General features: G+C 39.5%; 1 protein-coding gene across 3 annotated transcripts in view; it reads right to left on the bottom strand.

Annotated features, from left to right (window-relative positions):
* Positions 1-221: 221 nt before the first annotated feature.
* CWH43 (cell wall biogenesis 43 C-terminal homolog) overlaps positions 222-11,015 on the bottom strand; it is a 52,598-nt gene continuing 41,804 nt past the window's right edge. For all 3 annotated transcript variants that reach the window (XM_027544480.1, XM_027544479.1, XM_027544481.1), the window contains 3 exons: positions 8,398-8,459; positions 4,281-4,436; positions 222-708 (listed from right to left, as the gene is read on the bottom strand). In XM_027544480.1, coding sequence (XP_027400281.1) covers positions 630-708; positions 4,281-4,436; positions 8,398-8,459 — 297 coding nt within the window. In that variant the 3' untranslated portion in view covers positions 222-629. The remainder of the gene's footprint in view (positions 709-4,280; positions 4,437-8,397; positions 8,460-11,015) is intronic.

Here is an 11,015-nt window from a genome sequence, read left to right as displayed (position 1 = left end):
GACTTAATCTTTAAAGATTTTCCCCCTGCTTTGTCCCAAGAGGGATTTAAGGCTGCTTGATTTTTGTAAGTAATCCTTCCAGCTCATTAAAAAAAAAAAATCCATTTCCTATTTTTAAGGATTAAAAACTTAAGACATTTTTGTTATTCTCTCTCTCACAGTAAAACTTTCTTAGATTACCCCACATTCTATTTTTTTATTTAAAAAATTAAGAAAAACAATTTGGAAAAATGCTTGTATTTAGCAACATATATTATATCGACAGGCTTCCAGGTGGTGCTAGTGGTAAAGAACCCGCCTGCCATTGCAGGACACATAAGATATTCAGGTTCAGTCCCTGGGTTGGGAAGATCCCCTGGAGGAGGGCATGGCAACCCACTCCAGTATTCTTGCCTGGCCAGAGGAGGCTGGCAGGCTACGGTCCATGGGGTTGCAAAGAGTTGGTCACAACTGAAGCGACTTAGCACATACATTATACTGACAGAATTTCCCACTGGGTAGATACTGTATTTTTCCAAAATTGAGGGTGTTTTTTGTGTGTATCTTCCCACTTGAGTTCATCTCTTCTTCTTATAATAGTTTTCTTTTCCTTGGGCCTATTCAGTCAGTGAATTCTTGTTTTAAATGGTTTATAGAAAGTATTTGGGAGTGCTCATATGGAAATGATGATTGTTCTCAAAGTTGTGCCCCTCTTTGTAGGATCCAAATCTAAAAAAAAAAAGTAATCCATAAGTAAACACTATCCAAAAGTTAGGTTCTTATGTAAAATTTCAACCATAATCTATTGTGGCTTACTTATCTATCATAAAACCTGCAGAGATGTGATTAATTTATAAAACAGCAAATGAATAGGGGGAAAAAAGGATTCATGCCTCTGGAAAAGGCATATTAAGTTTAACCTTCAAAGTCCTCATTCCATGATTACGTATCAGTCCACAAACACAACTGTTTAAGAATTATTGGCTGATAATATTTATGAAAAATAAGTCTGGATTTTCTCCCAATGCTCAGTTGGAATAATATCCATTTTACAGTTGAAAGGAAGTTATTCATGTTACATGTATGGATCTATAAAATCTATTTTGATACATTTGCAACTTTGAAGTCTACAGTACTCAGGTTCTACAAATTAATGATTTACTTTACCAATGAATATTTAGGTAATTATATAGCTCTGGTTGGTATGATGAAATACAAAAGGCACTGGAAAGGAAGCCATGACTCCCTTTTCTTCATCAGTGATTGCAATATCCAAATAACCTCAATAATGTAGGAGATAGGAGATCTGTATACTTTGACATCACAAAACAAAAATAAGAGATATTAAAATTTTGCAGATTTTGCTGGAGCCTGCGACCGAGTGGGAGTGGAGTGGAGCGGCCATTGTTGCCGACTCTTTCCTCCTCCCCACAGTGCAGTCAGCGGATTGATTAGGCCATCGGCCCTCAAGCCGAGACTTGTATTTTTTAAAAAAATAAAAAAAAAAATAAAATAAAATTTTGCATAACCTTTTTGCTATTCCACAACTAGACCAAGTAGAAAGGAAGTAATCAAGGATATACCCAAAGATGTAGAGAGTCCCTTGAAGACTTTCTGTAATAATGAAAGACTAAAGGTACAAAAACCCAATTGGTTAACTAAGTTTGGTATAGCCATATAGTGGAATATTATGCAATCATTAAAAATATCTTCAGAAGAGTACTTTTTTATAGAAGGAAGTTCATATACTATTTGGATGAAAAAAATTAGATTAACAAATAGAATGAACACATACACACATGTATGTTTCATAAATTTACAAAGTTGGGTGATATATAGATACACAAAAAGTCAAAACATTAGTCATTTCCAACTCTGTGACCCCATGGACTATAGCCTTCCAGGCTTCTCTGCCCATGGAACTCTCCAAGCAAGAATACTGGACTGGGTAGCCATTCCCTTCTCCAGGGGATCTTCCTTATTCCGGAGATCAAACCCACTTCTCCTTCATTGCAGGCAGATTCTTCACAGTCTGAGCCACCAGGAAGCCAATATAGATACATATACATATATATTTGTGTGATATATATAGATACATATGCATATAAAAAAGCAAAGATGTATCCAAAAATATTACCAGTGATAATCTTTGAATTGCTGATTTCCCCCTAGAACATAAGCTCCACAGGACAAATATGTGGTCTTATTCACCACTCTGTCCCCAGTTTCCAGCACATCTTGATGCTGACATGGTACTGGCATCATGATGCTCAATGGCTATTTGCTGATTTAAGGAATGGGATTTTTTTAAACTTGGTATTCTTTGGCTATTTCTATTTTATAAATTTTCATATGTACACATTTTTATAACAAGAAATCTTAAAGCAGGCCTTCTACTTATGCTTCTGTTATTTTCATAATTAAACTGAGTGAGAAAGCAGATCAAACCCTTTCACAGTCGGCTTGGACCAATCTGCAGTTGTGATTAGCCAAAAACACTTTATTTGGACTTCTCAGCACTCCTAATATGAGAATAAGGAAACAGGAAAATTTTGTTTTCTTCCCAGATCTTTGAGCTTCCATTTAAGAAGTCATCTCAGTCAACAAAGGGCTTCCCTGATAGCTCAGTTGGTAAAGAATCCTTCTGCAATGCAGTAGACCCAGGTTTGATTCCTGGATCAGGAAGATCTGCTGGAGAAGGGATAGGCTACCCACTCCAGTATTCTTGGGCTTCCCTGGTGGCTCAGCTGGTAAAGAATCCACCTGCGATGCAGGAAACCTGGGTTCAATCCCTGGGTTGGGAAGATCCCCTGGAGAAGAGAAAGGCTACCCACTTCACTATTCTGGCCTGGAGAATTCCATGGACTGTATAGTCCATGGGGTCACAAAGATACGGACAGGACTGAGCAGCTTTCACCCAGTCAACAAAAGGAGGGAAGATTTCTATTTCACTCCTACTGTTACTGCTACAAATATTGTTGCCGCCATTGCAGCTACTGGCTCTGAAGCATTTACCAGGCACTATTTTAGGAACTTTGTGTGTCATTCAAAGCTCAAAAAACCTCAAGAGTCAGGCACTACTGTTTTTCCCATTTTGCAAATGAGATTTGAAGTTCTGAGAGGTTAAGCAACTTGTCCACAGTTGCCCAGCTGTTTACTGAAATGACTGAGGCTCGCAACTGGGCAGCTTCACTCCGGGCCCATGCTCTTCACAAGCACATTGCAGTTACAAAGGGCAAGGTCAAATACAGCGACGGAAGCAAATCCAGACTGGGCTAGAGCTCTCCTTAAATTCCCTGCCTACACTATCGTACAGTTGTGTCTTGTTGTAAGGAGAGACCAGGGAAAAAAAGAGAATACCTAAATGTCATTTTTCCCCATACAAAATGAGGTCTGAGATGTTTCTATAGCTATTAACTGGTAAAAGTAGTAGAAATGTCAAATAATACTAACAATGTATTGAATATATGATTCATTCTGAGCCTGCTTTAAGACAGATATTGCCTCTCATTACCCAGTCATGGGAGAAGCACAAAGTACTTACTCCAAACCACATGTTTTTCTGCAAACAAGTTTCTCAGATAACCTCTATTTAAAACTAAACGGCACCCAATATGTTTCACAGGGTGGAATATCTGTAATGGAAATGAATGATCCATTCTCCATAGTCGCAATCTTAATTGCACATTAGAATAACCTGCAAAGGTGTTTCTTTTAAACCCAAAGCCCAGGTATCATCAAGAAGTTCTAATGAATTGGTCTGGGGTGGGACCAGGCAGAGGGAGTTATTAAAAGCTCTCCAGGTGAGTGTCAGTGCAGCCACCACTGAGAATCACAGCACCCAGTGATGCCAACAGGCCTCCTTCCCGTCTGTTGGCTCTGTCACTGACTAGCCACGTAACCCTGGTGCAGTTCTATTACGTTCCTCAGCCTGAGCTTCCTTACCTCCAAAACGGGCATAACAAGAATACCGGTCCAATGAGGATTATGGAGATAACACACGACACACCTAGAAGAGGGTCTGGGACGCAGCAACACTTTCACATTAGCTGTTACAGTGGTGATAGTATGGTACCATGTGGTTGTTTTGTGCCTGAGGCTGGGACTTCAGCACGCTTCTCTGTCTCAGAGAGCAGGGACCATAACTTCAGCCCAAGTGAGATGTTATAAAGTTTACCAGGAGCTCCTTATGTGAATAAACCTCTAGAATCTAATCGGTAGCTCACTGTGAGGTACTATTTAGGTCCCTAGAGGGGATGCATGAGCTCATAGCTCTAGTTCACATAAAGGAACTCACTCACCTGGGATTGAAGTGAATTTTCTCTGGAACTTCCCTATGGTCTGTGACCACTTTCTGGTTGTCTCTATAATTAATTGGGTCATCAGGAATCCTAAATTTAGCTACCTGAATTTCAGAGTCACTCAGTTCAGCGTGGGAGATTCTTGCATAACCCAATCTGTGGCAGAAACAGAAATGGTTTGTAAAGATTTTACCATCATACTGAAATCTGATGAGATCTGGCAGATAATACCTTCACTAATAAGTCAGTTTCCCATTTCTAACTCTGTATATCACTAGAATGAACTGGATTTATTACTCTAAATGTTTACCAAAATATTTCTTTTATGATGTAAATGAATAAAGAACATGCTCATAGATTTAATTAACATAATTGGCAACCTTACTCTACTTTTTTATAGTAACTAACGAATATTCTATATATACAAATTGCCTCTCACATAATTGTTTTGTGTCAGTAGCAGGAATTCTCCAGAATTCCTGGAGAATTTAGGAGCAAAATCCTCCAGAATTTAGAAGCATAGTCCTAAATTCTTTTTTACCTTAAAAAAAAACTACAAAGATCACATGCACATTTTCATTCACAATTAAACGTCTAAAGAAAAGACTTTTAATGGCTGAAAGCATCAATTCTTCGGCGCTCAGCCTTCCTTATGGTGGTCCAAAGAACTGGACTGCCAAAGAATTGATGCTTTCGAACTGTGGTGCTGGAGAAGACTCTTTGAGAGTCTCTTAAACAGTAAGGAGATCAAACCAGTCAATCCTAAAGGAAATCAACTCTGAATATTCATTGGAAGGACTGATGCTAAAGCTGAAGCTACAATACTTGGGCCACCTGATGCAAAGAGCCAACTCATTGGAAAAGACCCCAATGCTGGGAAAATTTGAGGGTATGAGTAGAAGGGGCTACAGAAGATGAGATGGTTGGATGGCATCACTGACTTAGTGCATATGAGTGTGAGCAAGCTCTGGGAGATGGTGAAGGACAGGGAAGCCTGGAGTGCTTGCAGGCCTTGGGGTCACAAACAGTCAGACATGACTTAGCAATTGAACAACAACGTCTGAAAAACTGCACATTTTTAATGTCTGGGAAAAAAATGTACATCCTGCTTTTGCTTCAAGCTTTCAGTTCTCCAGGAATTTCAAAGCACTTTGTAGATGTTATCCAAAGAGTTATCAGAAGCTCAGATGGAAAAATGGGGGAACCATGAACAGCCAAGAATTAATTTTATTTATAGTTTGCCTCTTTAAAAGTCAGCTTCAGTCTGACTTTTATTCAAAGAACAAATACATTCATTTGTTCATTATTCAAAGAACAAATGTATTTCAAGCCCCTACTACATGGAGGCATTGTTCTAGGTATTGGAAACAACCAGTGACTAAAACAAATTTCTTGCCCTCATAGAGTTTCCATTCTAATTGAGGAGGACAAATATATGTATATATGTATGGTGATAAGTACCCAAATACTGTGGGATAACAAGCAGAGGACAGAGTACAGAAAACGCTAGGTGGCAAATGCTGTTATTCTATAATGAATGGTCAGAGCATACCTCTCTGACAAAGTGACATTTGAGCAAAAAGCTGAATGAAGTGAGGGAGCAAGCCACACAGGTATTGGAGGAAGGGTGTTCTTGGGAACGGGAACAGCAAATGCAAAGGTGCTGAGGTCAAATGTACTTGGCTTTTCTGAGAACCAGCTCCACAGTGACTGGAATGGAGTGCGTAAGGGGAACCTGAGTTTGCATGGGGTAGCAGATGATGCAAAGCCTTCCTAACAGACTTCAGAGTTTCTCTGAGACGGAGATGAGGCATTGTGCAGAGATGCAGTGGCTATGGTGTAGAGAGCAGACATCAGGGTAACAGTCAAAGAAGAGAGACCAGTTAGAAGGGCACAGAGGTAATTTAGATGAAAGACCAGCAGGGGCTTGGGCCACAGTGGCAGAGGGAGGAAAACTTAAAACCTGTAGCTCCATCCAGAATAGAGACAGAAACCCAGAGCTGGAACAAGTGGAGAAGCAAGCCTGCCCACCACAGCAGATGAGAGAAGCACAGCCTCAGCATCAGATGTGGCTCTGAGCTGTCTGACAGGTTAATGCATTTGTCTAAAAGCTCAGGTCCCAATTCTGTGTAGTTCCCTGTAATTCAACGTCACTCTCTCTAGTAAATCTAGGTCATTTATTTCCCAAATCTCTAAGATCAAAGTTTAACCCATTTCATAGATTCTGCCTTCAAAAAGCCATTGAAGATAAGGAACCTGACAATCTAAATCTTCTACCAAAGCACAGAGTCTTTCATTGTTGTCCAGTAAGTATTTATTAAGTGCCTACTGAGAGCAGGGCATTGAATTAGATGATCCAGGTAAAGTTTATAGAATTGGTTTCCTGGACAGAAACTGAATAACAGTAGTCCCTAACTGCATTAATTTTGACATTTTCAAAATTACCTTCCCATCTGTTACAGACTAAATGTTTGTGTCTCCTCCCCCCAAATTCATGTGTTGAAGCCCTAAACCCACCCTCTCCCCTGTGCAGCCACATTTGGACCTCTAAGGAAGTAATTAAGTTAAATTAGGTGGTGTAGGTCCCTGATCCAGTAGGATTAGTGTCCTTATAGGAAGAGTATCGGCTTCCCTGGTAGCTTGGTGGTAAAGAATGCACCTGTCAATGCAAGAGATGTGGGTTCAATCCCTGGGTCAGGAAGCTCCCCTGGAGAAGAAAATGGCAACCCACTCCAGTATTCCTGCCTGGGAAATCTCATGGACAGAGGAGCCCGGCGGGCTACAGTCTATGGGGTCCCAAAGAGCTGGACACAACTTGGTGACGAAACAACAGCAAAAGGAAGAGATATCACAGAACATGCATGCTCTTTCCCTCTGTCCCCAAAACCATACGAAAACTGACTTCTGTTGCTAAAGACACCCAGTCCATTGTATTTCTGTTATGGCAACCTGAGCAGATCAAGATACCGTCTCTCGCAGTCATAGTCACTATAAGCATGTGTGTGTGTGTGCACGCGCATTGCGCTCAGTCGCTCAGTCATGTCCGACTCTTTGCCACCCCATGGACTGTAGTTCGCTAGGCTCCTCTGTCCATGGAATTTTCCAGGCAAGAATACTCGAGTGGGTTGCCATGTCCTACTCCAGGGGATCTTCCTGAACCAGGGATTGAACCCATGTCTCTAGAGTCTCCTGCATTGGCAGGCAGATTGTTTACCACTGTGCCACCTGGGAAGCCATATGTATGTATATATATGTCCAAAAATATTGCCATCCCACTCTCCCAAGGAGGAAAAAAAGAAGGTTTTGGGCCACAAACGTACAAACAGAGCCCAGTCATTACTTATAATGGGCACTGGTACTACAAATGCCCCTGTTACTTGGCAACGAACAATTTTTACATTTTGAACTTATACCTATTTCAATCTAAATCATAAACTGCTTTCTAGAGACTCTAATACCCTCATTAAAGCAACCACTTTAATATGAATTTAAACAGAAGTAGTATTTTCAATCTGAGATATCAGTCTTTTTCTTTTGGTATTAAACTGCCCTTTGCTTTGTTTAAAGAAACACTGCCTTCAAAACAGATTTACAGTTACATGCTTGAATTCTGAGATTTTTCAGCTGTACTATTTTGGAATTTTACATATATGGATAATGCTCACTTTTTTATATGGGGTAATCTTTTTTAAAAAATATAATCTACCTAGAGAGCTCACCACAACATGGCAGTGACCCCACCTTACCCAAGATTAATGATCAGAAGTCCACAAAGCTGGAATTCAAGCCCAGGCTTCATGCTGTCTCTACCATGTCATACAGTTAAAACTGGTGCCATTCCTAACATGTTCTGACAGTTAACAATTATCATGCTTAACAGCTTACACAGTATCCTTTTTGTATAATTGAAGTTGATTTGCTTAGCCATTTACTCTTTCTTAAATCATTAGGCCATGCCCTGAAAAAAATGTTAAATTGGGTAACTAACCAAATCAATGTTTATGAAAAGTAACAAAATTAATTAATTGCTTCCCTAAAGTTTTTCTTTCCAGGATAGACCCAAAAGATCACAGTAATAACAGATTCAGAAAAACAACTCTCAAACACCTATGCTTACCTGATCAGCCCTCGATACATAATGTATTCACACCATCTGTCTTGATCTGTGCTGTCAATATCCTAATGATGGAGAGAGAAGAGAATGTTTAAAGCATTAAAAACAGTGCTCTATTTTGAATTGCCAGGGAAATGTGTGAGATGCAGTAATAAACATGCCTTTCTTTGTACATGCTATTTTCTCCACCTGACTCCTACTGATGTTTTAAGGTCCAAATTGTTTATTCATTCTACAGATACTTCCAAAACACCTAACTTTTCCCCTTCTAGCCCCTAGTAAAACAGGAAGGTGGTCTAGAGAGGGAGATAAGCAAGTAAATCGGGAATTACTACACAGCACCTGGCTTCCCACAGCTTCCCGAGTCTCGCATCCCGAGCAGAACTGATCACATGGCTCCCCGGTCATCCTGTGTAGTCCTGTAGGTCCACCAGCTACACCATTCTGCTCAACTGTTTATAGTCTCCACTCTCCCCTGCCTGAGCAGAGAGCCTCTTAATCACCTTGGCTCCGTGGTGCTTAGCATGAAGCCTGGCATCTGGCAAGAGTTCAGTCTGTATTCGTTAAATGGACTCATTGGAAAAACACACATTTTGGGAGTAATCATGAGTCTCTTTGATGTAGAAAGCTTGAGACCAGCATTACTTTTCAATAGAAAGTCAGAACATAAGCATTTGTTGTTATTATATGTTAGGAAAACTCTAAACATGGAGCTTTTATACTAAAGAAACCTTCATTTTCATCTTTTAAAAAATATACCTGACTTTTTACTATTTTGACTAAATTTTACTATTAAAATATAATTAAAATATATTTTTAAATGACTAAAAGAATACACATAATTTATTATGTATTTCTAAATTTTTTTCTTCAGCTTGGTAGTGGACACATAAATGCTAGTTTTTTCTTCTTTGGCCCCTCTGTGTGGCTTGTGAGATCTCAGTTCCTGACCAGGGGTTGAATCCCTGGGCCACAGCAGTGAAAGCCTGGAATCCTAACCACTAGACCACCAGGGAACTGTGGATTCTTGTTAATTAATCTTTACTATTATTCACATATCACACACACACAATATGACTTTTGTATACATAGAAAATTTGTAATAAATTTTTAAAATTAAATTTAAATTGGATTTCCCTGGTGGTCCAATGGTTAAGACTCTGCATTTCCACTGCAGGAGGCACAGGTTCAATCTCTGGTTGGGGAAGTTCCACATGGCATACAGCAGGGCAAAAAAAAATTTTTCTTTTAATATTTTAATGATGAAAAAAGCAAATAAAATTTAAAAGTATTGCTCTGGCTTGCCTTGGGAAGAGATAAAAATTTAGCTATTTACCTGTATGTAGTGGGAATAATCAATTAGGAATGTTTTATTATCTTTTTATTTTACTAGTTTTTTTTAAAAGATGCTCTCAAATTTTAAGACTGCAGAATTTAAATACTCATTTCTTAAAGAGGAATATCTATTCACTCAAGCATTTATGATTAAAATTCCCCTCTGCATTAATAAAGTTCCTAATAGAAAAAGTTATATAAGAATCTGCTGCCAATCTTGACACAGCTTCTGACCATGACAGTGGAACCCAATAGAGTATTAAATTAAAATAAAATAAAATTCCTCTTCCCTGCACACACACACACACATTCCCTCTCTTACTAGGATACAATCAATTTTTTCTTAAACTTGCCAAATATCATCTTGTCTAATATTCTCCTGTACTTTATAGACCATATACTTACACGTTTATCTAATATGATTTTATACATACAGCCAGACGTACATAATACAAATATATAGCTACCCCTTACTGAGTGCATCCTATATACAAAGCTGAGGGCTTTTTAGACATTATCTTATCTTACATCCTCATGACAACCCCATGATAGGTGTTATTATCCCTACTTTATAGATGGTTAACCAGAAAGGTTAAATAACTTGCCCCAAGGTCACAAAGCTGGTAAATGTGACACCAGGTAGGCTAGTGTATGAGGAGATTACATGGAGAGAGAGGCCCAGCCAGCAGACAGCACCCAGCACCGGGAACCAAGGCCCAGATAAGTGAGTGGGGGACATGTCAGAACCCCCAGCCACGGACACCAGCTAACAAGTGAACCCAGGCAAGAACAGAACACCATTCTGCAGACCCACAGAGTCACAAGGTTATTAGGTCAACTGTTCTTTTTAAGCCACTAAGGCTTGTAGCTTTCACAGTGATACAGTGATAAATAGCTAATGCAGCCCCTGTGACTCCACACTCTTCAGATGTTCCTCTTACTCTTCTGATCTCTACTTAATCTCTTTTCTGAGATAATCTCTCCCTTCTCTTCCTTCACCCATTACCCTCATGAGAGCCACACTAAAGGTGACTCTATCAGGGATTTTCTTTGGTCTTCCTTTTGCAAGTCTCTTAACTCTGTAAGCAACAATGTCCCCTCCCACAATTGGAATAATCAACTAGACAATGACAACTCCTTAATCTATATTTCTGATCCTGACTTTCCTTCTTAGTTCCAGATCCATATATTCAGCTGCCTAGTAGACATCTCCCCTAATATCCCACAGATTGTTCAACTCAGGCCATACCTGAACCCATCTTCTTTGCAAACCTCTCCTTCCTTAC

Source organism: Bos indicus x Bos taurus, chromosome 6 (genome assembly GCF_003369695.1).
Source record: "Bos indicus x Bos taurus breed Angus x Brahman F1 hybrid chromosome 6, Bos_hybrid_MaternalHap_v2.0, whole genome shotgun sequence".
NCBI classification, from domain to species: domain Eukaryota; kingdom Metazoa; phylum Chordata; class Mammalia; order Artiodactyla; family Bovidae; genus Bos; species Bos indicus x Bos taurus.
This window is presented reverse-complemented; position numbering and strand designations above follow the sequence as displayed.